Source organism: Typopeltis vanoorti, chromosome 5, assembly GCF_054136105.1.
Source record: "Typopeltis vanoorti isolate ZY-2024b chromosome 5, IOZ_Tvanoo_1.0, whole genome shotgun sequence".
Taxonomy (NCBI): Eukaryota; Metazoa; Arthropoda; class Arachnida; order Uropygi; family Thelyphonidae; genus Typopeltis; species Typopeltis vanoorti.
In genome coordinates, this window is record NC_143553.1 from 73,391,235 (window position 1) to 73,418,412 (window position 27,178).

The 27,178-nt window shown below is 35.9% G+C and overlaps 1 protein-coding gene and 1 long non-coding RNA gene across 2 annotated transcripts; one reads left to right on the forward strand and one right to left on the reverse strand.

The window, feature by feature from the left end:
- On the reverse strand, positions 1–24,802 carry LOC150106530 (uncharacterized). The gene is made up of 2 exons (XR_016548313.1): positions 24,735–24,802; positions 1–259 (listed from the first exon to the last, which is right to left on the reverse strand). It is a non-coding gene; the product is annotated as an uncharacterized LOC150106530 (long non-coding RNA).
- Positions 24,803–25,043: 241 nt separating this feature from the next.
- On the forward strand, positions 25,044–26,872 carry LOC150106531 (protein BTG2-like). The gene has a single exon (XM_090393174.1). The coding sequence runs from the start codon at positions 25,421–25,423 to the stop codon at positions 25,991–25,993; it is 573 nt and encodes a 190-aa protein (XP_090249300.1). The 5' UTR covers positions 25,044–25,420; the 3' UTR covers positions 25,994–26,872.
- Positions 26,873–27,178: the final 306 nt, after the last annotated feature.

Here is a 27,178-nt window from a genome sequence, read left to right on the forward strand (position 1 = left end):
TATACTAAAATATTATAATAACTTTAATATTTTTCTATATTCCAGCAACATTACATTGCCATTATCAGGGATCACAAAAACAATGATATGTGCACTAACACTGGACAAATGAAGCTGAAGAAAGGTAAGCAAAGTTGGGCTTAGAGTCCTAAATGGTGCTCTCTAGTGGGCTAAATTGGGTGGTCTTGGCCATTGGGCTGAAGATCTGAGGATAAGTACTTCCCATGAAATTTAGATGCATGATAGCAATGCAAGTTTTCTGAAATATAGGAAAGTATTAATTAAAGTTATTATTAATAACATATTAATAATAATTAATATAGGAAATATAGGAAAGTATTAATTAGTTATTATTAACAACATATACTAAAATTGACATTTTAGTATATGTTATTTCCTGAAAAATAATAGTTATGAGTAATCATTATATAAGCTTGTCTACAAGAATGATACATTTCACTTGAATGGATGTTGTTCAGTGAATTTAGAAACGCAGATTCAGGGAAACTAGAGCTTTTAGGAGAATGCAGGCAAACATGTTTGCACCTTGGAGACAAGTGTGCAAGAATGATTAAAAATAAAAAAAAAATGCCGAATCAAGTTACTCAGGTGTCAATTCTGATTGGAATAGTCAATGCAGGATGTAAGTGTAGTTGCAGACCCAAGGAACCACAATTTATGTAAATTAATACTAGGTGCATCTGAAATAAGACGAAAGGGTCTTGGTACTGGTTAGTTCAACTTTGGCAAAAGTTATAGGCATTAGTGAAATGGTTAATGAAGGATCATATAATAGAATGTAAAATGTATAATATTTTAATGGAAGACAGAACTGAATAGGAGAGAGGGTACAACTGATGATAGCAGCCAAACTAAGAGTAGAAGTTCATCAGGAAGAGAGAGGAAGATATGGAGGAAAACAAATATAGCATTATGTAGCAAGTTGCTGCTGCAGACTAAAGACATAAAGGAGAATGTGATGTATGCATTGGCAAATTAACACAACAAGTGCAAGTTAGATAATTATTACAGCAATGCAAATCCATGGAAGATAGAACATGTGGAAAGACATCCATCAAATTTATGCAACTGTTAAAAGATTATTACTTGAAACAGCATGCAATGGCGAAAACCCGGGATTTGAAAGCAGTACATCGGTCATGGGCCAAGTGACTAATAGGTCCTTATTCATAATGCCCGGCTGTTATGAATAATGACGTAAAATGGCCGTGCAGCCTGATAAATAATTGATCAATTTATTATATTGACCAGACATTATGAATAAAGCCACATTCCCTCTGGGCAATTTGATTTTCAAAAAAAAAAAAAACTCCTAACCTAACCTAAATTACAATCATCTCCCTTGTAATATTTTTATATTTCATACTTAATTCTCCATGTGGTTTCTGCCAACCATGGTCAATAGCAATATGGGCATTGTACAATATCTGAAGTATTTCTTCAGTGTGAACATAATATTTAATCAAATTGCCATATGCATATTACAATATCTGTATATGATGTTTATATGTTATAGGAAAAGTCACTTTGATTTTTGACTTTCACTTTTTCTATCATTGTCAGATATGCTCATTTTGTAAAAATCTGAGTAACCTGGGCAAAGTTCCCTTCACATCTCCCGACAAAAAGAAATCCAAACAATCTCTCCTCCGTGAACCCCCTATCACTTCTAATACTGCCAGAAAGGTATCATTATTATCACTTTGCACAACCAGATGATAGCAGTATTCATAATGACCTGTCAGTGTGATAAATACGAAATGTGAAATTTATTACAGTGCCCAATTATGTTTGTCATTATTCATAATGGCTGAGCATTCACTCCCACCCTATTTTATCCAAAACCAAGGTAGAAAGTCACATATAGTGGCTTTCTACCTTGATTTATGATAAAAAGACTGTATGGAGCAGAAGCTGAGAAGGAAGAATATTAACAGTTCACGAGAAATAGTCAAAGAGTATTTGAAGGAGATATGAAAAGTAGCTAGCTTGCAAAATATGAGTGAACAGTACTCTGCTGGAGAGAGAAATTTTTTTTTTAATTGGGACAAACATGAAAAGGGAATGCTGAAGGTCATTTGTGTAAAATGCTAAGTGTTTAATTTTTTTTTTTCATATACTATGTAGCTTTGAATTCTGTCCACTTGTACCAAATACAAGCCATACAGGTTATTGTTGATTAGTGTATTTTGTTTAATCCTTTATTACAATTTTTTTTTTTTTTTGGTCAATACCACTTTTTGATCTGTCTGTCAACCATCTGCTTATTGAAGTCAATAGTTTATATTCCAATTTCATAATCTCCAATTTATGCAACAGCCTTTCATGTGGTATCCTATCAAATGCCTTAGCAGAGTCCAACAGTATCACAGTGTATCCATTTTAGCCATTACATTGTTATAAAATGTAAGCAAACTGCTAAAACATGACCTCCCTTTAGTGAATCTATGTTGAGTATAGCTTGTCTGTCAACCCATTTCTGTATGAGTTCTTACCAACTTCTCTAAAATCTTCACCACCACTCCAGAGATACTGACAGATCAGTAGTTAGACATATCAGTTTCTGCACTGCCTTGTACAATGGAATTATCGTACATACTTTACATCCGCCTGGATATATCTTAGCAAAGTGAGCACTCGTTATATGAATAACCTTATCTGCTTCTGACACAAGGGTACCATTTACATTCACTAAAGTCATTGTTCCAAATGCATTTTTTTCTTTTATTTACATGGTGATAATTAAACAAAATTAGTGTATTTTGTTTAATTCTTTATTACAATTTTTTTTTTTTGTTTAATACCACTTTTTGATCTGTCTGTCAACCATCTGCTTATTGAAGTCAATAGTTTATATTCCAATTCCATAATCTCCAATTTATGCAACAGCCTTTCATGTGGTATCCTATCAAATGCCTTAGCAGAGTCCAACAGTATCACAGTGTATCCATTTTAGCCATTACATTGTTATAAAATGTAAGCAAACTGCTAAAACATGACCTCCCTTTAGTGAATCTATGTTGAGTATAGCTTGTCTGTCAACCCATTTCTGTATGAGTTCTTACCAACTTCTCTAAAATCTTCACCACCACTCCAGAGATACTGACAGATCAGTAGTTAGACATATCAGTTTCTGCACTGCCTTGTACAATGGAATTATCGTACATACTTTACATCCGCCTGGATATATCTTAGCAAAGTGAGCACTCGTTATATGAACAACCTTATCTGCTTTTGACACAAGGGTACCATTTACATTCACTAAAGTCATTGTTCCAAATGCATTTTTTTCTTTTATTTACATGGTGATAAAATTATTTCTGAGTTGCCTTTAGCTTGCACAGCTACTTTCTTTACTCTACAATATTAACTTTTCTGGCCTACATATGTTTTATAATCTCTCACTCTTATTCTCACAATATTCCTTCAACGTCCATTTTACTTCCACCTTATTTGTTCTTTGAACTCGAGGAAGAAATTCAGATAGAACCTCATTTAAGCACCTTTTCAAATCTTTCCATTTTTTTGTTGCATAGGCTGCTGCAGAGACAGAAGATACTAGGAATATGTTTTCTCGACTACTTTCGTAAAAATTCTTTTGTTTCACTTCATCAGGATAATTACACAAAAAAAATAGATAACAAGTAATAACAATTAACTCTAGTGAAAATATTTGAACATGAATAACAATGGAGAGCTTGCGTTTGCTCTTATGCTGATTCATGGGTTGTTGTATACTACTGGTAGATGAAAGTGTGTTGTAATGAATTATGAAGACCAAACTTGATGGAAAATCATCTTTTTTTTCCCTCTCTCACTATAGAAGATGTTTCATCATTTCAGGTGATTCTTTGAATGCTCTTGAGGGGAAAAAAAAAAAAAATCCTGTAATCTTGCCATACTACTTGTTTTGTTTCAGTTGTATGTGCTTCCAGCCCTGATTTGTGTCTCATTTTGTTCTCAACATCTTTAAAATGTTCTGGTTGGATGCCTCTGGAGACCATAACTACAATGTACATTGGGTTTTTTTAGTAACAGATGTGGAGGTCTCAGGTGATGATTAGAGATCTTGTTGATTGGTTAGAAGGTAACTTATATTTTGTTGGTGAAGAACCTTGCTATTTTATTTGTGACCGATTGTGTGTGTGTGTGTGTGTGTGTGTACACACACACACACACACACACAATGGAAGAAACTCCTCTAAAGTCTTGGTTTTCTTGTTTATCTGATTGTTTTGGTGGTTGAAGAACTTTTTTTTTTATTAATGTTTATTGTAGCCATTTTTTAGTTGGACTGAATTCAGGTATTATATGGTTCTTGGTTCTGTTTTTCTGTGTTGGTGAAAATTGTGTAGATCCTGTCATGTGAGGTACAGATGATGCTTATTTTGCATTGGGTGGTGATGAGATATGGCATGTAGATAACATCCTGTGTTTGTTGGCTTCCTATAGACTGAGAAGTTGATTGTGTTTTGTTCGGATACCTAAACTACTGTACCCAAAAATTATAAAGACCTGTTTGTTTCTAATTCAGCAGTGAATTTATTTTGAGAACAAAGGTTGTTGAGGTAGGCAATGAAATCTTCTAATTGGGTAATAGTACCAGGCCAGATGATAAAAATGTTGACATATCTTGGCCAAATTTTAGGTTGTGTTCCTTTCTTTGATACTGGAGAGCTTTTTTTTTTTTTTTCAAACCACTCCATGAATATGTTATCTAATGGGGGAGAGAGAGAGAGAGTCCATTGCTAGTCCTTCCCTTCAAATATTCTAAGCTCACTAGGATATCAATATCATTAACAATTATATTTTCAATGGAGCTTTTAAAATGGGAAGAATTTTTCATGTATGATTTGTTATGACTAGTAAGGTGGGGGGGGGGAGAGAAAAGATTTTTCTGACTGTTTGGATAATTTATAGCAGAGAGAATCAGTGGTATCTACTATTGGTCTTAGAAGGGGTGAATCTTAGGCAAGCCATATATCTGGCAGGGGAGGGGCACAACTGAAAGGTTTGAGTTTTTTTGTGTTATCAGAAGGCCAGGAAGAAACTGACTTTTTATTATTATTATTATTCCAAGACCCCCATGGAGTCAAAGACTCATCTAGGAAGTCCTTAAACGCACTCAAATTCTGCAGACACCATGCTCTCAGGCAAGGCATTCCAATCATTCACAACTCTGCATACAAAAAAATCTGCTTCACTCCCCTGCTCACACCCTCCTTATACAACTTTCAGGGGATGACCTATGGTTCTCCCCAATCTCCCACTGCTTTCTGTAAAACCTCTTCAACACTGATCCTATAACAACTGCTTACTAACATGTAGGGCACTATCATATCACCCCCCCCCCTTCCTCCTATCCACTAGACTCTGTAAATTGCATCTTTTCAATCTTTCCTCAGATTCGAAATTTCAGAGATAAGAAACTATCTTAGTCATTCGCCTCTGGACCCTTTTCAACATTTCTTCATCCTTTTGAAATGATGAAGAAATGTTGTTAACCCATTAGGCCACACATGGACTACTGTGCCCAAATTTGGGCACAGTAGTCCATGTGTGGCCTAATCAAAGCCTTATACAATGGAACAAGAATCTCCTTACTTCTACAAGTCAGGCTTACTTTTACAATTTAATTTCTTTAAATTTTATTTCTTGATTTGCAATTTTATGGGATCATAATCTAAAGGTCTGTAGGTGGAATAGTCTAAGAATGATATCCATTTTCTTATTGTATTCACTGATGTTGAGGTAGTAGTTCCCTTGTCAGATCTAGTGATGACTATGCTATTATCTTTAGGTAGTTTATTGAGGGCACTGAGCTGGCAGGGAGATAAATTTTTGGGAGCCTTGAACTGCCAACATCAAGCCTAATGTTATTAGCTATCTCAGGAGCTAAGTTAAGGATACTGTTCCACTACAAACAAATCCCCCCCCCTCAGTTCCAGGTGTATATAGTTTCTTGTTCCTACAAGTTGGCCTACTATGGATAGACAGGAAGATCAGCTACATTATGAAACTTATGGATATAACTACCATGTTAGAGTAAAACTTTAGGTTAATATAAACCAAAATATACATTCAACATTTTGACCTTCACATTAAGGTCATCTTCTGGAGTATACGTATATATAGAAAAAAACAAGCTGCACTGCAATCTACATGGCATGCTAAAGTTACTGATCAACAGTCAAAACTATTTGCCTGAACTCTTGGTGTTAAAAAAAAAAAAAACCCTCACCACATCAAAGCTAGAGTCCTGTTATTATTATTATCTATTAGGTTACAAAGTTAAATTATGTGGAGAGTAACATGTTCATACAGAAAATAATAGATAAATAAATAAACAAAAAAATAAAATTACTTATATAAGTATACCTATAAATTGCAACAACTGGTATGGATAGTGGCCAATAAAAAATTGCTTAGAGTCCTAAAGTCAGGGTTTGCTGGAAACTAAGTGGCTGAATTTGTGCCATCCAAATTCTTGGGATTTTTAAGCCCCCATTATTATTAAGATTAGGGTGGTTAATCAAAATTTCACAGTGTTTAATATAAACTTTATTTTATATTATACTCAAGTTTTACTCTAACATGGTAGTTGTATCCATAAGTTTCATAATGTATTCTGATCACCGTTTAAGCATGAAAGAAAAGATCAGTTACCATCCAAATGGAACATAAAAAATATAGAGTGTGGATAAGAGGGTGGCTGATGGACAAAAGTAATCAATAGAAGAGGAGGCAAGTGACTAGTGCACTGCTACACAGTTTTGTATTTGAGCCCTGCAAATGGTATAGTAAATGATTTGAGGAGAAATATTCATGTATTTGATGATACAAAACTGGATTAGACAATCGTTAAAGTTTATTAGACACGTATTCACAAGAATATAATAATTTTATTACTACAAATATTTCAACCAGAAACTAACTGGTCATCATCAGTGTATCAGCATAATCACAAGGTGAAGCTGGAACAAAGAACATTAATCCTATTTACAACAGAATTAGTTACGATAAAATAAGATTATAATTAAGGCCCAAATTTAAAACTAAGTGATCTGAAATTAAATTTAATTAGAATTTTTTAATTCTAATTTTTTTAAAAAAATCAAACAGTTAATAAGATTATTATTATTGCAAGGGTACCTCCATGGAGGCCTAAGACTCATCATGAGAGACCTAAACTATCAACACAATTCTATTGTACCTGTCCTTGAAACTATTAACAGACAGAACACTCACACTCACAACTGACTCAGGCAACCAATTCCATTCATTCACTTCTTAACTTCCAGGGATTACCTTTTGTTCTACTCCTCTAGCCAAGTGCTGAAACATTTCCCATCCATCAATCATAAAATTGTTTAAATAACTTAAATGTAGACAAGTTGAGTCCAGGAGAAGGCAAGTGACTAGTGGTATACCACAAGGCTCAGTACTTGGTCCTCCATTGTTTAATTTGTATATCAATGATATAAGAAATGATTTGATAGGAAATATTCAATTGTTTGCCAATGATGCTAAACTGGAAAGAGCAATGGTAAATCAAGGTGATGCAGAGATCCTGCAGGAAGACTTAAATAGATTAGCAGTATCCTATCCTGTGGCCTCCTCTCTATTGAGAGGATTGCAGCTAATTACTAGGGAGATGATTATGAAGAAAGGTGGTTTCCCATTGCCTTCCTTGCTGTAAGTATTTATGACTATAGCTGTGTGTGTGTGTTCACAGGACCAGTTTGCCTGTTTTTAGGGATGAAAATCCCAAGTTACTGGGAGAAAAAAAACCTCCACAGGGGACTGGTTAACTCACCATTAGTCGAAAGAGACCAGATAAAGGTTCCTCACATCATGGACAAGAATTGAATCCAGGGGTCTTTCCGACCAAAGGACTTCATCTATACCGACTGAGCTAAGGAGGCTCCAGACTAGCAGTATAGGGGGAAAGGTAAATAGCTGTTGGTTTAATGTGGCCAAGTGTAAGGTGATGCACTTTGGAAAGAGATCAAAAGCTGTATACTATATTGTACCGATGAAATTGAACTGCAGGTAACTGATGAGGCAGGGAGTTGAAGTTTAGAGGGTATTGCAAAGGTAACCAAAACAGCACATTAGATTGTGCACTGAAGAACATGCTAACAAACAAGGATAGAGAGGTTATTATTATTATATTATATATAAGGCTTTAATAAGGCTACATCTGGACTACTGCACACAGATCTGGACCACCAAATTCCATGGGGATGAAGAAATGGTGGAGAGGGTCCAGAGGCACGTGACAAAGATTGTGGCAAGTCTATAGAATGCTCCCTATGAGAACAGATCGAGGGACTATAGGTCTCAAACATTAGCTGATAGGCAAAAAAGAGGAGATATGATTGAAGCATTTAAGTTATTTAAAGAGGCTTTATAGGACTGACACTGAAGACTTTTCTTCAGTACATTGGCAGGAAGGGAGAGAACAAGGGGGGTCACTCATGGAAATTGTGTTAAAAGTGTGGTTAGTAAGGGTGTCAGGACTAGATGTTTTGCTTGCAAGATGATGAATGGATTGCCAGAGGTGGTTGTGAGTGGTTCATCAGTGAAGAGGTTTAAGGAGAGTATGATAGGCATTGTATGAATAAATCTCCCACAATAAATCTCTTGACTCCATGAAGCTACCTGTATAATAATATCTTCAGTTTCCTGGAGTACAGTTCCCTCAGTGTGGTACACAGCTTGTATTATCTCAAAATGCATTACTTTACACTTTTCCACATTAAACTGACATCCATTTTGTTTTACCTGTACTGGTAGCCATATTCAAATCATTGTGCAAACTCTCTGCATTCACCCTGATTAACTATTACCCTACCCAACTTTGCATCACCAGCAGACAACTAAATATCTCTTCAAATTATTTCCTATATGTCTGCGCAGTTAGCCTAGTGGCTTTGCGCTTTGCAACCATTTGCCTGGGGGAAGGAGTATCCTGGGTTCGATTCCCGTTGCTGACGTGAGGAGCTTAAGGATCTTCCTCAGCCATAGCCAAGTTAGCCAGTCTTGGGCGGACAGCAGGGTTCCCCCCCCCCAGTTTATCTGGAGTTTTTCATCCCACAAGCAGGCAAACCGGCCCCATGAATACACACGGATCTACAGCCATAAAATACTTACCCCCCCCCCCCAAGATGGGGCTCAACTCACCCCAATAGGGATGGGGGAGAAAAGGGAGGAAACTCCATATGAATAAATAAATAAATTTCCTATATCATTAATGTACAAATTAAGCAGCAGTGGTCCAAGTGCTATTAATCAACTGCCTTCTCCTCTTCCATACACACTCAATTGACAAAACATTAGAGATGGGATGATGGGAAATTGACACTGGCATCCCCTGCAGAGAGTGAAATGTATCCAAACCGAACACAGACAGTGAACAGGCAAACATCAGGGCTTCCCAACAGTATATCATAATCAATAAATATGAGTAAATGTGGCAATCTTAGCAACTTTGATCATGGACATTATCAGCGCAAGACAGATGGGTCATTCTATCGCTCGAGTTGTAAGAACTCTAGGGTTCTCGAGGGCAATTGTATCAACGGTTTACTGTGAATATACTATCAATAGATGTACAAGCGTCCTGAAGCAAGTAATGCCCAACCATATGCCATTGATGACTGGAGGTCGACGTAGAATGTCCAGGCTTGCACAGACCATCCAGGGTCCCAAGGTCCCCAATTTAAATCCAATTGAATCTTTCTGGAATGCCATAGAGCGAGACAGATCCATATATATCCAGGACCAATGTCTAAGGCACAGTTGTGGACAATGCTGCAACAGGCATGGCTGGAATTACCTCCAACATCTGGTTGAGCCTTGGAGAGTATGGGCTAGAGGAGGACCGACACTATTAGGCAGGTATCTCTAATGTTTTGTCCATTGAGTGTACTGCTTTTTGGTATCTGTCCATCAGCCACTCTTTTATCCATATTACCAGTTCTATCCCCATTTGTTGCATGAGTAACAATCCTGTCAAACACTTTTGCATAATCCAGCAGTATCGTCGTGTAATTATTCCCTTTATTCAAATCAGCTGTCACTATTAGGAAAAGTTAATTACTAAAGGCATAACCAATCCTCAAAGTACTATTCTTATCCATCCATTTCTGAATTCTCTTTTTGAACTGTTTCCATTACTTTAACCATCACTCCTGGGATACCAATTGGTCTATAATTTGCTACCATAGACTTACATCCTCCTTTATGCAAAGGAATTATTTTGCCCTCCTTCCACTTTCTTGGAACTTTGCCAGAGCCGAGACAAATTAAAACAGCCTAGTCAAAGGCATTGCCAGTTCCCCTACATATTCATATTTAATGATAGGTATTGCAATCACACAATACCTATCATTAAAGCACGAGCCGACATCCCATCCAATTCCCACAGCTGTATTCACATTCAGATTCTATAACATCCTAGGTACCTCTATCAACCTCTGTTATGACATTAGTACCTGTCACCTCTGCCATAACAATATCTTAGAAATGGGTTAACAGTGAATCTCTACTTTGCAATGAACAACATGGGTTTACTATGGGAAGATCATGTTTTAGCAACTTGCTCACATTCTATAATAATGTTACCATTGAACTAGACAAGGTGAATGTATACACCATGATACTTTTGGATTTTGCTAAGGCTTCTGACAGAATACAAAATGGAAGACTGTTGCATCAATTGGAGAATATGGGTTTGGATTAAAAAATATTAGCGTGGATAAGAGGATGGCTGAATGACATATCAAAAAGTGGTATATGGGGGATGTGAATCTGCAAGATTTAAGGTCACCAGTGGTGTACTACCACAAGGATCAGTGCTTGGTCCACTGTTATTCAATCTGCACATTAACGATATTGGGAAGGATTTTACAGGCAACATACAACTATTTGCTGATGATGCAAAGATAGGTAGGATAATCAGGAATACTGCAGATACAGTACTTAGTACTTGCAGAATGATTGAGTAGGCTGGAATTGTGGGCAATAGGAAAATGGATGTCAGTAAATGTAAAGCCATGGACTTGGGCATGATTAGATATCCAATGTCGTATTATATTGGTGGGATTATGCTAGAAGAAACTAATCAGGGGATCTCGGAGTGCTAGCAGATAGGAAGTTGAAGTTCAGGGGCCATGTAGCAAATATTACAAATACAACTCGAAAGACAATTGCAATTCTGAAACGAACATTCACATGCAATGTTGAAATGAACATTCACATGCAATGCTGAAATGAACATTCACATGCAATGCTGAAATGAACATTCATAAGACCTCACTTGGACAATTGTGCACAAGTCTGGTTTCCATTGTGATTCTGATACAGTGGAGATGTTAAAAAGGATATCAGGATTGTGGAATACTGATTCTGAAGACAGCTTGAGAATTTGTAGACTGCAGACACTAGTAAACAGGAGAAAGGGGGATGATATGATTGAGACTTACAAACTTCTGAAAGGGTCATACAGGATTTCAGTTGATGGAATTGTTCATTTTATGGATCGTGGGGAAAGGACAGGAGGCCATCCTTGGAAGCTGAGAATGAATGCTGCTAAGAAGGGGGTAAGGGCTATATTTTTCTCTCATAGAGTGTGCACGATTGGAATGAATTGCCATTGGATGTTGTGTGTGTGTGTGTGTGTGCAAGCAGTGTGAATGAATTCAAGAATAAGTATTAGAGATGTAGTATAATGTATGTAGCCTTCCTCAGTGAGTGCCTGACTCCCTGGAGGTCTCTATAATAATGATAGTCACTCAGTAGCCGAACAATTTCATCTGTCTCTGTTATCACTCTACCATCTCAACTCAGACACATCATGAGTTAAGTGAGACTTAACTCATGATGCCTATAACTTTTGACAAAGTTGCATTAACAAATGCCAAAAATTCTTCCCTTTTATTCCTGATGCTTTTAGCATTAATATACAGAAACTGTAGCTATCCCCTTAAGTGCCCAACCACATTTACATCCTGAACTGACTACCTCATTCAATATTGTTGCCTGAGATGATGGGGATCTGGCAAAATTATTTGACAGTATGGACACAATGGTTGCAAGTTTAATTTGACAAAACATAAGGTTTTATGTATATACACTTTGATGAAACTACAACACATCTTTCCCAGAGATTTGGAGGGTCATGGTGAACAAGGAGATGAAGTTGAGATGATATACTGCAAAAGTAGGCAGACCAAATTATTCAAAGGATGACATGACTGATGAAGAAAACGCTGACAAGTAGAAATAAGGAGTTTATCACTACTCTTTATATGACACATATCTAGTCTACAAGGGTGGTCTGAAAAGTTCTCAGTCTCAACCATAGATGGCAACATCATTGGCAAGATTTTTTTTTTCTAAGTTGGTACATCTGTCATAAGCATCCTTGTGAAATTGCAAGTCATTCTATCAAGTAGCAAATGTTGTCTGTATCCCTTGAAATGGATAAAATTAAGTATTGTGCGGTTATAAAATTCTTTGTAAAAGAAGGTTTAATGCCAAAAGAAATTCATTCGAAGTTCATAAAAGTTTATGGGTACTTTTCTCCTTCATTTTTGACAATTAAGAAATCGGCTGCTGAGTTTAAACGTGGCCATACTAGTCTTGAAGATGATTCACGTGAAGGACGTCCAAAAAAGTATAACAACACCAGAAATCATTGATCAAGTGCACGATATGGTATTGGATGACCGGCAAGTCAAAGTGTGTGAAATTACTGAGACTATAGGCATTTCAAAAGAACGTGTAGGATATAATTTGCATGAAGAATTGCAAACTAAAAAACTTTGTGCGAGATGGGTGCCATGCTTGCCACAGCAGATCAAAAACGCACTCGCATGAAAATCTCTGAACAGTGCTTGAAGAATATTAACAAGAATAAAACTTATTTTGTTTGTTGATTTATTACTATGGATGAGACTTGGATTCACCATTGACACACCAGAATCCAAACAGCGAACAGAAGCCGGTTGTTCAGCATCAAAGAAGACAAAGTCGGTTTCATCAGCAGGAAAGGTCATGACATCGGTGTTTTGGGATGCTAAAGGCATTTTGTTATTAATTATCTTGAAAAGGTAAAACAATAACTGAGGAATATTATTCTGATCTTTTAACCAGACATTATGAAAAAATTCGTGAGAAAAGACCCAGTTTGCAGAAGAAAAAAATAATCTTTCATCAGGACAATGCACCTGCCCACTTTGGCAATGGGAAAATTAAGGGATCTGCACTGAATTGTTAGAACATCTGCCCTATTCCCCAGCTTTTCTCCCTCTGACTTCTATCTCTTCCCAAAACTAAAACTCTTCCTCGCTGGTCAGCATTTTTTCTTTGAATCAAGAGGTGATTGCAGCTGCAGAGGGGTATTTTCCAGATCTTACTGAGAACCACTACAGGGACGGGATAAAGGTGCGCAAGCATCACTGGAATTAAATGTATTAGTCTTAAGGGAGATGAAGTTGAGATGATATACTGCAAAAGTAGGCAGCCCAAATTATTCAAAGGATGACATGACTGTTGAAGAAAATGCTGACAAATAGAAATAAGGAGTTTATCACTATTCTTTATATGACACATATCTAGTCTACAAGGGTGGTCTAAAAAATTCTCAGCCTTGACCATAGATGGCAACACAATATGTTGAAAAACAAAAATAATTTTGAAATTATAAATTCATTTTTTCATTGTTAGGCCAAGAACTTTTCATACCACCCTCATACTGTGCACACAGATTTGGTTGCCAGGATTTCTTGGGAGAAAGGTAGCAAATGAAGATGGCAAACTGGGTTCCCTACAGGTCCACAGGTTGCAGGAACTATTCAACATATAGAAAAGAGGATATGATAGTAACTTATGTTACTAAATGTTAAGATCTCAGATGATTAAAACCTGGAATTGATGCAGAAGAAGTTTTTCACTGCATGACAAGAACAGAGAGAGAGAGAACAAGAGATCACCTCTGGAAATGCAAGTGTTTAGTCAGAATGTGAGGGCTGGATTTTTTGCTTGGAGAGTTTGTGAATAAATGAAATGGATTGTTGCAGTCGATGAATGAGTACAAGAAGTATGATAGGTAAATTATACTAGATATGAAATTATATTCTTGTTTCAATCCTTTATCCAAACAAAAGTTAACGTGTGAAGTAACTTCACATCATTTGCCTCATTACAGTCCATCAAAACCAGGAATGAACTGATGTCTTTTGGCACATTCAGAGTAGACAAATGTCTACTCTGATGTGCCAAAGGTTATATTCTTATATATAGCATTCTGGTAAATTCTAGAATGACTGTTAATATGAGTCCATTGATAACCCTGTTGTTCAAAGTTAGCTGAAGGTCATTTGGAAACCCCAATCACAAAGTATGGAATTAAGTGTGTATTGCATTTGACTTATCACTATTTCATGAGATTCTGCTTATCCTGAAGATTCTTTAAAAATAATATATATATATATATATATATATATATATATATATTATTATTATTATTCCTGATACCTCCAAGGAGTCCGAAGTTTCATCACAGGAGGACACCTACAACTGTCTCAACCACTACACCGAACCTCTACTACAAATCATCTCCATCAACCGCCCACCTCCACTACAACTAGTATTTTTTGTCTGTAAATTGCATGTGTTCTGAAGGGCCGATTTGTCTGTATGCAGTATGAAAAACCAGAATTTCCGGGAGAAAAAACCATGCTACCTCAGTATGAGATCGGCTAACTCACCTTCGATTGAAATCATCCAGATAAAGATTCCTCCCATCGCAACGAGAATCGAACTTAGGCCTATTCCAATCGAAGGGCACAATGTACCGTCATTCTTCCAATTGCACTATGGAGGCACTGTTATATATATATATATATATATATATAAAAAGGGAAATAAAACTGAATGTGAGAATTACAGAGGTATTTCTCTACTGAGTGTTCCTGGCAAGATCTATGCAAGTATACTTGAGAAACGGTTGAGAAGAATTGTGGAAGAAAAGCTTGGTGAAGAACAAGCTGGATTCAGGCCAAATAGAGGCTGTCAGGATCAGATCTTCACATTACGACAAATAGTCGAGAAAGCATGGGAATATAACAAAGATCTGTATTTAAGTTTTGTCGATTTGGAAAAGGCATATGACAAGGTGCCAAGAGAGAAGCTATTCAATATGCTGCAGTTATATGGTGTCAGTGGGGCATTATATCAAGCAATACTTAGTCTTTATTTGAGTTGTAAGTCAGCAGTTAGAATTGAAGGAAGTACAGGAAGATGGTTTAATATTAAATCTGGTGTGAGACAAGGATGTACATTATCCCCTCTGTTATTCATTATCTATATGGATCACATTATGAAGGAATGTGGTATTAAACCTGATATCAAAATTGGAGATGTTAATGTCAGCTCTTTGCTTTATGCGGATGATGTTATACTTCTAAATAAATCCGCTACAAGTCTGCAAGATTCTCTGACTAAATTGAATAGCTGTTGTAATAGATATGGTATGAAGGTCAGCAATAAAAAGACAAAGACAATGAAATAGGCAGAATCATTGAAAATGTCAACTGTGTTGTGAATGGAGAACCTGTGGAACAAGTAAAACATTTCAGCTACTTAGGCACGATTTTTACTGAATATGGTAAATTAAATATAGAAATAGACAACAGAATCAGCAAAGCTGGTATGGTGGGAAGTCAATTGAATAAATTCATATGGAATAAAAAAGAAATTAGTCGGAACACTAAATTAGCTATACAAGACAGTGTTCAAACCAGTTTTAACTTATGGATCTGAGAGCTGGGTCAGAAGTAAAACACTTGACCAAAGACTAGAGACCGCAGATATGAGAGTCCTTAGAAAGATTAGAGGCGTGAACAGATGGCATCAATGGCAATATCATATTAAAAATGAGGATATTAGGAAAGAACTTGACATTGTCAGCATCCAGGAATGTGTTAGCAGAGCTAATCTCAGGTGGTATGGTCACCTAAATAGAATGGGAGAGGAAAGATTAGCAAAACAAGTGTTCTCTGCCAGGTTGGCAGGAAAACGACCCAGAGGAAGACCAAGATATAGGCGGATTGATACGGTACAAAGTGCCTTAGACGATAGAAATATAAGATCTGATAATGTTGGAGTCTTGACAAGTAACAGACTGATTTGGAGGAAAATTGTAGATAGGAAGTTAGTAATGATGTAATTTTTTCATGTAGTACTATCATATCCTGTACACCCCTTGAAGGTACATGGCAGGAATTTGATGATGATGATGAACAAAATTTACCTTTCAGGGACCAAATTCATGGAACACTTTTGGACAAATTAGATATATTTTGTTGGGAGAAGGAAAGTAAAATAAGCCTAATAGAAAATTTCACTGCTATGGAGAGACATGTTTATTGCAGAGCAAACAAATGGATACAATAAGTGCAATATTGGACAATGTGGCAAAAGTCTGTATACAATCATCAAAGCTATCTGAAACACTAACTTAACACTTGTAATTCTGAAACTTTCATTACTTAAAATCTTTTGTCAGTATCTGTGCATGATGTTAAAAAACAAATGTTCGTATATATTTGGCAAGCTAGTATTACCTCATTCCACAGAAAAGTTGCTATTGCAGTGTGCTTCATGTTAGTTTTGAAATCATGCTCTATTAATCATTTCGAGTTCCACTCAACAGCTAGATAAAAGCAATCAAATTAAAGATTAATGTATAATATACATGACTTCCAGAAGTATTGCATTTTAAATGCAATTTTTCTTCTTAAAACCAAATGCTTATCACCTGACATGCAAGTTGTTCACCTACTCAGTTTTGTATGCAGGTGCATCCATTCATCCTATTCTAATTAGTAAATGTGAAAATGCAAAAATTCACACAAAATATGAATGCAGTTTACAGACTACTCTAACCATGATGATATGTATAAAGTGATAGAATAATCATTTAAAGATACTGATTTCAACATTCTCCCTTCCTTTTCATGTTAAGCTCAATGGCCTGTCATGGGCAAGTAAATTGACATCTCAGTAACCGACTATTTAGACTTATATGCTGGTTTGAATTCATTTTAAGGTTTAATGGGATAAATACAAATAAATAGACAACACATTTAATCACTCCTATATTAATATCATCCTATAGTTATTTATTTATATGTACTTTATTCCATGAAACCTTAAAAATGAGTTTCAGAAACCTGACTACTGCTTGTGACAGCAGTTAATTCTATCTACATTGTCTTGCTACATCTATAAATGTGCCTCTTTCTGACTAGTTTGCCTGTTTTGTTGTATGAAAAAAAAAAACTGAGTTTCCAAGAGAAAACCCATGATGCCATCTGCATATGAGAACGACTAACTTACCTTCAGTTGAAAAACCCTGATAAGTGCTCTTCGCATCCAAGACAGGATTCAAACCAAGGTCTTTACAATCAAACATTAATACAACTGAGATACAAAGACGCTGTTAATGTTGATAAATTTAAGTCTGTAGGATGTCTATTTCCCATACATTTATAGCAGAAAAAGGATCAATTTCCTTGCCATCTTACAGTTTATCCTTACATCCTTGACTTTTCTCCCTATGAGGTTAAGTAATGGATGATAGAAGCATATACATCAAAAGTGTATATACAAGAACTCAGTTATAGGTTGGATGTATACCAAGCTATGGAGTTTGTATTAAATTTGTCTACTCTAAACTGTTGTTTGCAATATCTGTTATGCTGTATTTTTATTTTTTTCAAAAATATTTGCATTTAAAATATGTGCATTATTTTGATTTGATGATAGACATCAGCAAAACTAATCCCAACAAACAAGCCAAACTAAGCACAATATTATGCTATGTGTGCAACACCCATAGTATAAACACCAACAAATTGTGTACATTATTTACAAAGATCGAAGATTAGATATTTTACTCTTGATAGAAATCCAAATTGAAGCTACATAAACCACAGTACACCTTCATATCCAAATAACATGCGTCATGATTCCTTTCACCACAAGGGTGGTTGTACGTATGCCTTTGTGAGATCCAACATTGCTTGCCAGAGAATATCTAATTCAGAATCTCATGCTTTTTGTGTCCTCTGATTCAAGGTTTATTCTCCCATTCAGTAACAATGATTTGCTGTGCTTCAAAATTCCAAAAGCCACTCAGACCTCTTCACATTCCTATCAGTCACCCTTCAGTCCAGCAATCCAGCAAAAAAAATTTATCCTAGGTGATTTTAATGGTCACAACTCCAACTGGCTCCCCTTGTCAAGCATCTCTAACCAATCTGGATGTACGTAAAATTTTTGTAATAAGCAATATCCTAATGCAAATATAACATCTACTTACTCAAATTCCTGATGACTCTCTCTCTTTCTGTTCTACAAAACTGCTAAAATAGAGAGAGAAAATGTGTATTGCATTTGACTTATCCTGAAAGTGTATGCATTTTGTTTAAAAAAAAAGAAAATCTAAAATTGTGAGTTTTCTTTTGAGTGAACAGAATCACAAACCAGTTTTGAAACTTAGATCATAATCTTGTGCAGGTCCCAACAGAATTCCTTCCCCATCACTCCAACTCTTATGTCCTTTAGCACTACAAAGGTACCAGGTGACATGGCTTATGAAACTTCTCTTTCTTTCTTAACTATTACTTCTGCTCTTCTGACCTAAACATCAGATCTCAGCGAGTCACAAATTAACCTCAGCAGCATGAATATGAAGGTCCTCATTCCCATTCTACCTGAAATTTTCTTTCTCTCATTTTCCAAGCCCTGGTTTAATAGTTGTTGGGGGGGGAAAAAATCAGTTTACTGCAGGTAGCTTGCAACAAGAACTTTGGGTTCATACTCAGCCTATGCTGAAGCATACTATAAATAGAAAACAACCATCAACAAACCCAAATTTCAACAGCAGAAAATTCACTTGCCTTCTGGTCCCCATTTCCCTTCAAAAGCCCATTAGATGTAACCTCTGCTCATCTACACTTCCACCTTTAATACCGATATTACCATCATTATACGACCTAAAGATAAAGCGGACCTCTTGGCATCACTCTTTTCCTGTAACTCCTATATAAATGACTAACCCTATTGTTTCTGTAGTTTTTTGGCCAAAAAAGATTTAAGAGGAATACTAAATCACTTGAACATTAAAAGGTCTTCTTGTCCTAATGGCATCCTTCCAATTGTGTACTCAATGTTGTACTCCAGAGCTAACACCCATCCTTTATTGTCTCAGCTGGCACTTATCCCAATACATGGAAGAAAGCATATATGCAATCTATTCCAAAAAACAGAACGAACATAAGTCTGTCATCCAACTATCAAGCATTCTGACATCAGTGCTTGCCAAAATAATGAGTCATCAACAGTCAACTTCGCTACCTAAAGGCCCACCAGTTAATCATCAACCAATCTAGATTCATGATCATCTCACCACTGGCATGCACTGTGGAAAGGTTTGGAGAAATGTGTTGTCACTCTTGATATTTCCATGCTTTTGATTGCATTTTGTATCTAGCCTGCTGACCAAATTGTCCTCTAACAGAGAGCCAGCATTCTCACTGTTTTCTGTTTACCCTCTTTTGCTAGACATAAATAACATACTCTTGATCAACACTAACCCTATCCACAGCTTTTCTGATGATGTACACTCCATTCATCCCACTCATTTGATAAACCATGCACTGCTCAGACTTCTGAATCATATTGCTTTTTTCTTACAAACAGGATATTAGCTCGCTTCTTTACCTTACCCTTCGCAGTAGATCTGTTCCCTCTCCTTGGACTGGCATTTACTTCAGCCTCTCCTGACATAAACATATATCTTCTTCAGCCTCTAAAAAGCAAAGCAGTCTTTTCCACTAAAAATGCTACTTTTCTCACACAGCTACTAATTCTGTACATATGTTTTGGGGTGGTGCACCTAAAACCTCCCTAATTCTCACTGCTGTCTAGAGAAGAGCAATTCAGCTCATAGGTGTTTGCTCCTCACAGATTCACTTCAACTTCTATGTCAAAGATGCACTGTTTCAGCAGTCTTTCCTGCAGGTACTTCCATGGTCATTGCTCCACTGAACAGTCACCATTCCTTTATTTTCTTGGACCTGTTAAAACCTGTGCAGTATACCTTTTCAGTACAAGGTACAAACACCAAACCTGCTTCTCCTATTCCTTATTTATTCCATCTACCTTTGTCCTCTGAAACCACTTCTTCACAATGTATTTCTAAATAATTACAATTAACTACAACTTCCAACTCTTCAAGAAAAATGTCAAACTTCTTTGCCAACCCTCACCTGCTGTATCCTATATGGTACTGATGTGCAATGGGTTCTTCTACTCTCATATTTGGGATCAATTTAAAAAATCATCATCATCATCATAATGCTAATTATGGATATAGACCATATTTTTCTTTCTTTTAGTGTTGCACAGTGATCAGCATTCATTTTAGAAATTATGGACTTTACAACCGTGTTATAACGCTTTTAATTTCCCGACATTTCGATCTTCATATTAAGATCATCATCTGGAGTATATACAAATATACAAGGACAAGCTGAGTTACATTACACACAGTAAGTTAGAGAAACAATGATTTGATCACTGGTTATTCTAATGGCATGACCTCTAGTGGGAAAAAAAATGATGATCTTCATATTAAGATCATCATCTGGAGTATATACAAATATACAAGGACAAGCTGAGTTACATTACACACAGTAAGTTAGAGAAACAATGATTTGATCACTGGTTATTCTAATGGCATGACCTCTAGTGGGAAAAAAAAATACAAATTAATTATTTATAAATTACATCAAAGCTAAATTCTATTTAAGGTAACATAAGAAAAACATTCTTTCTTATAGTCTTCTTTCAGTAACAATGATGTCCTATTTTTAACATTATAATTGTTATTTTAGATTTAGGATTCTAGATTACCTACAGTCCTGTTTATAGTTAACTCTTAGAGAGAAAGGTTGAATATGTGCCTTCCATATGCTTGGGATTTTTAGACCATCATTATTGTTCAGATTGGAGTGGTTGATAAGAATCTCACAGGCTTCCTTAAATTTTCGTTCATACCATGTTTTGTAATGTAAACAACTGGTGCTTTTCCAATTTTGCAGGAGGTTTAAAGGTGGCATTGAGGTTGTATTTATGTAGTATTCTGTTTTTATTTTATCTTATGTCCCTTTAATGTGAGGAATGTCCACATGGTTAGCCTAGTGGCTGTGCGCTTCGCAACCACATGACTGGGGAAGGAATGTCCCAGGTTCGATTCTTGTTGAAGACGTGAGGAATTTGAGGATCTTCCTCAGCCATAGTCAAGTTAGCCGGTCTTGGGCGTGGGCAGTAGGGTTTTTTATGCGAGTTTATCTGGCGTTTTTCATCCCGCAAGCAGGCAAACCAGCCCGTGAACACACACTGATCTACAGCCATAAATACTTAACCCCCCCCATGAGGGGGCTCAACTCGCCCCAATAGGGATGGGGGAGAAAAAGGGAGGAAACTCCATATGAATAAATAAATAAATGTCAGGAATGGTTATAGTTTTATTGTAGTCTGGTTTATCTGTTTTTTTATTGAGGTCTGTAGAGAATTTTGTTAATAGTGTTTTGGTGTAACCATTTTTTTTTGACAGAACCCTATCGTTCTGTTCCAGTCTCATTATCCATCCAATATATCCTTTTTTGAGGTCCACCCTGCCTTCTCTTTCTAATTGGCTTATATTTCAGTATTTTATAATAAATTTAGTTTAATCCTTTATCCAAGTGTAAGCAAACAAAGTTCAGATGCAAACTTTGTTTGCTTACACTTGGATAAAGGATTAAACTAAATTTATTATAGTCTAACCAAGTGGAAAAAAACTTCCAACATTTCAGTATTTCTTTAGGATTAATTTAAAGGGAATAACAAAAAATGAATGCAAGGTGCATTTCTAAACATGGGTACTTCTGAAAATGAAGTAGGTAAAATTCTAATTATTGTATACTACGTTGGTCAAAAAAAAAAATTAGTAAAACTAAGCACATTTATTGCTTTCACATTAGTTCAAAGTTCTTCTATGAGAATTGCATCTCCTGAGAAAAAATTTAATTTTTAATGTTTTTTTTTTTTTCTTTTTTGCATACAACAGTAATTCACATAATAAACTAGCTGTTTGTACTGATGGTCATTTGATAGTCTAGAAGCTGCTAGCCTTTCATCAATTGTGTAAATTATAGTAGACAAATTATATTCTTTTAATCATTTAACCAAGCTTAAGCAAACAGAGGATCGCCCATCTGGTAATGCAAACTGATGTGAATTCAGCTGCCTCTAAGTAAAGTAGTCCATTTGTGAAGATACTTCACATACAATCCTGTGTTTTTGCGTGGGTAAACGTTTAAAACAGAAATACAATTTCTTATAATTTACTTTGTAGCCAAGCAAAAAAAAAACTTGCTACCTATCAACTGAATATGTCCACACAGGTTACCCAATTTAGTTCAAACCAAAAAAAAAAAAAAATTGCCAAATATCAAGTAACTTACTGTAATGTAGAGTACCATATACGAATGTATTCTAAGTCATTCGACGGCGCTTTAATGACTAAGGAATGCTTTTGTAGCATTTATATTAAAAAAAAAACAAACATTACATTACAGTATTATGTGTAATGTTTTTTAAAGTGGCACTTTAAAATATTGCATTAAAAGATTTATTTTTTAATCTGTTAACATAGCAAAGAAATGTTGATTTTGTTTTAAAAGGTGATTCAGGAATTTGGATGATGTGCTATAAAAAAATTTAACTCCTCTGTATGATAATAAAAGATAAGGTATATCTTACGAAACTATGTTTTATTACTAAGTTGCTAGTCAAAAGATGTTTGACAATCATTTGGACATTGTATATTTCTTTTAAAAAATATATAAAATGTCTAAGTTTCATGGCAGTATTATTACAAGTTTTGCATCTTGTGATAAACAGATATTTATTGATGAATACAAACAATAATAAAGGATGAAAACTTCTAGAAGAGCAGACAAGAGGTTGGAAAAATTCTGCCTGGAGTTTAATAAGCAAGAAAGATGGTTGGCTAAAACCAAACCTGGTTATCACAAATGATCTTACTAGTTTATATTTTCAAGATAAAGGAAAAAAGTTTTCTCTCAGGAAAAATCTTACCAAATACACACACACATATGGTTACAGCATTTTATGATGTCTATTATACCAACAGAAATTAATATTTGTATCACAGGTAGCAATGTGATGCTTGGCCATAGATAATAGTAAAGAATGTGTCTGCAAATGAAAGTTATGAAAATGATGTGGTTAAATAGATTTGGCTTAATAATTTGGGCACCACTGAAATCGGATTCAATAAATTAAATACAGTAATGGAAAAAAAAAAAATTCGCATAGTATATATGGATTGGAAATCAATCATACTGAAACCTGCGCCTTCTTTATTGAATAAATGTTCTATTAGTAAGCATATGGGGGATATTACAATGAGCAGTAACGTGTTTTATTAATACCTCTTAGACTTTGTCAATATCAGTAAGGTTCATAGAAACATATGTTATGCATATAAAAAGATGCTTATTTCAATAGAATTTTGGTCATGAAATGTGCATTCCATAAAATCTAATAGAGGATGAGAATGAATTACTAGTTTTCAATAACCTATTTCATAAGTTATGCCTGTAGATAATTCATACTCAAGTTTTCGAAGGAGCAAATGAAAAATACTAACCTTTTTGTTTTTAAAATTTTTAATTTTGTATATTATATTATAATCTAAAAAAGCATCATCCACCACCACTAATATGCTTGTATAGCACTTGAAACCCCTTCTGCTACATTTTAATATCTATATTGTCTGTAACCGGGGCTAAATTACATTTGTGTAGTACTTTGATACCACCAGTTTCATACAGTACAGGTGGCAAGTTTTCGAAAAACTTGCCTTGTCTGTTAACCGCAGAACACAGTTAACAGACAAAAACTGCGTTGTGGATGAATCACGCACTCTACAATGGCCTCCTACGATGAGTGTTCTTAAAACTGAACTGATATAAAAGCTGTTTGTAATATACGCTAGACAAGCTTTCTCGTGTATTACTCAATTTTTTCATTGTAATTCTGGATGCGCGTGAAAATTACCTTACACTTGATGACAATTTGATTTCCTAAAATATAACTCCATAAATGTATCTTCACCAGATTAACATTAAACACATTCATTCCATTTTTAGAAACTTATTCTTGCAGTACTAAATTCACCTTTAACAAAAGAGCCGATATGTACTGCAAAAAACCGTATCCTGGAAATGTTAAAAAATGACGGATTTAATATCAGTCCGAAGGTTATTTCACTTTATTCCAAATGAAGAAGTTTCTACAAGAAACACTTATGAAATATCGGTATTATTTATTACTGTTATCCAGTAATTTGATTACATCAAAATTTTAACAGGGAAAGTAATTTCGGATTAACGACATACGTATAATTCTGATTGAATTATACATATGGATATGTTCCTTCTTTCGTTTCTCGAAATACCTAAAATTGATAAGTATATATACTTTCCATGTGTTCTCTGTTCGTGCGATAGCAACCAAAACTATACTTTACGCATATTTACTTAACGACAGTCAACATAACATACTGATCCATTCGAAAAATCCAAAATGAAAACCTTCTGTGCCTACGAACTCTATACTCATGAGACTATAGCAAACGTTAGCTTGACTGTGTCAGCTTTTAGAGTTCCTTTTGCCTGCATATCATTTAGCCTCTATACAGGGTGTCTATAAATATCAGCGAATAGCAATGAGATCCTGTTTATAATTCTCAACATCGGAAGCACCCTCTTGAATCCTGATTGGTCCGTTTTGACGTCAGCTGTGGCAATTCCTATTACTGACGTCACCACTATGCGAGCGAGAGAGAGAAGAGGAATAAAAACACTAAACAGTCGACGTTAGTAGCGAGAGATAAAATAGTGTGTGAAGTGCCACGTCGGCGGGCGACGCCGTTGTTTGCCAAACTTTGCCGTCCAGCGACCGAGAGAGGAAGGAAAAAGAAAGGAAAGGATTGAACATAGAACGACGTTAGATGGGATTGTACCACTGTCTGTGATTTAGTGAGCTTCCTGTGACTTATAAGCCAAAGAATCAGTTCATTTTCTTGACGTAGAGACAAAGGAGTCTGCTCAGGGTGTAGCCAAAAGTCGCCATATTGTCTCGGCTGTTTCAGGACACTACCACGTATCGCCTTCAGCTATCCCACCGTATTAAAGCTGGCAAGTCAAAACGTCTTCAAGCTGTCGGAAATACGACGAATTCGCACACAATGAGACTGGAAATAAAGAGTGCTTCTCAATTCCTTGCTAATCTTCTAAGGATCGGCAATGGTAATTCCTTAAATAATCAACAACTTGAACTGTTTTCTACGAAGCTTGAGGAAATGCTCAGGCACCATTACCAGCAGCATTGGTTTCCTGAAAAACCGTGTAAAGGCTCAGGCTACCGTTGCCTTAGAATTAACCATAAAATGGATCCCATCATCGCCAAAGCTGGGATGGCGTGCGGGTTAGATGAGGCTAGTCTCCGGCAATTGTTTCCCAACGAATTAACCCTGTGGATTGACCCTAGAGAAGTGTCGTATAGGATCGGTGAGAACGGAAGTATCTGTGTATTGTATGATGGCTCTAAGTCATCCTCGTCGTCTACGGACTGTTGGGAGAAAGTGAGCAATCCTTCTACCAACGGAAACGTCGCCGTCGCCAGCCCGCCGATTTATGACAGGTACCCTAGGCCTCCTACATGTAAGGAGAGTATGCGAGGAAGTAATGGTTGGGACTGTTTCATAATGGACCCCCGGAATATGAATTTCGAGAAGTTGGCGGCATACGTTTCCAGCTAGGTAGAAAATCTGCCAAGTTCAAAACTCCCAGGTCTCCTGGGAGAGTCCTATGTGTGATCTCGACAGTGTATTATATCGATACAGCCAAATTCGGATACGGTTAGGCCTAACTCACTCAAAATCGTTGGAAAAGTCGCATCTCAAGTACAATTACAGCATTTAGGGACCACCCAGTTGAACATTCATCTGTTTTCATAGGACTGCCCTTTTTACGGAAACCGACCCGGAATGGATACCACTTTGCAGGATTTCTCGTGGCCAGTGGATTTTTGACATCGGAGCACAAGGATGGAGTTTGCATCTCGCCTGAAGTGGGTTGATCTTATTGAACTGTGATTTATTTTTAGTTCTCATCCTACAATACCTCTACTCAGTATACCTTCTTCAGTGTGTAAATGGATTCTAGACCTTAGCAGCTTCATATGTGCCCCGCAAATTCATCCCTGTATTCCACTGTATGCCAGCTTTTCGAAGGTGATTTTCTTTCCATTGATTTGCCTATCTGCCATTAGCTTGTAACTTAGTCAGTTTTTGCACAGTTTTTTTTTCCTCTTTTCGTTAGCAAGAAATTGTTGTAAAGCCTTGTGTAAAAAATAAGAAAAAAGGAAAAAAAAATAGTCCTAGTGTTTTTGTATTGCATGCTCAGATTGGGCTTATAAAATCTGTAACAGTTTTTGAATTAATTTTCAATTTGGCTTTGATTTTTCGTTGTTGGTATTTGCTTGTAATTTTTAAAGGACCGATTTAGGCCTAATGTTTCCTCCGGAGGTGGCAGTGCTGTACAATTCTTCCTGTACAAATTCTGTATAAAGCTATTTTTTTCTGTACAGTGACAATAGGAGGTTTTGTACAGTGAAATAAAATGTGTATTAAGCATTATTTCAGCTTATGTTGCTTATTTTTTTTTCACTGTCAAATTATTCTTCAACGGGAATACCCCCAATTTTTTTTTTTTTTTTTTTAAGAAGCAAACCGATAGGGTGGAATTAATTTTATTTCAGCTTCTTCACGATGGATACTTTTAACACGCAAGTAAGTCTCTCATATCGACAAAACTAGAATATGCAAATAAATTACTTTTTTTTTGTATATTTTATATATTGTTTATTGGTTCGCGAATCATATACATATTTTATTTAAAGTGGACATAATTATTTGTAACATTCGATCATAATTTCATGTTTC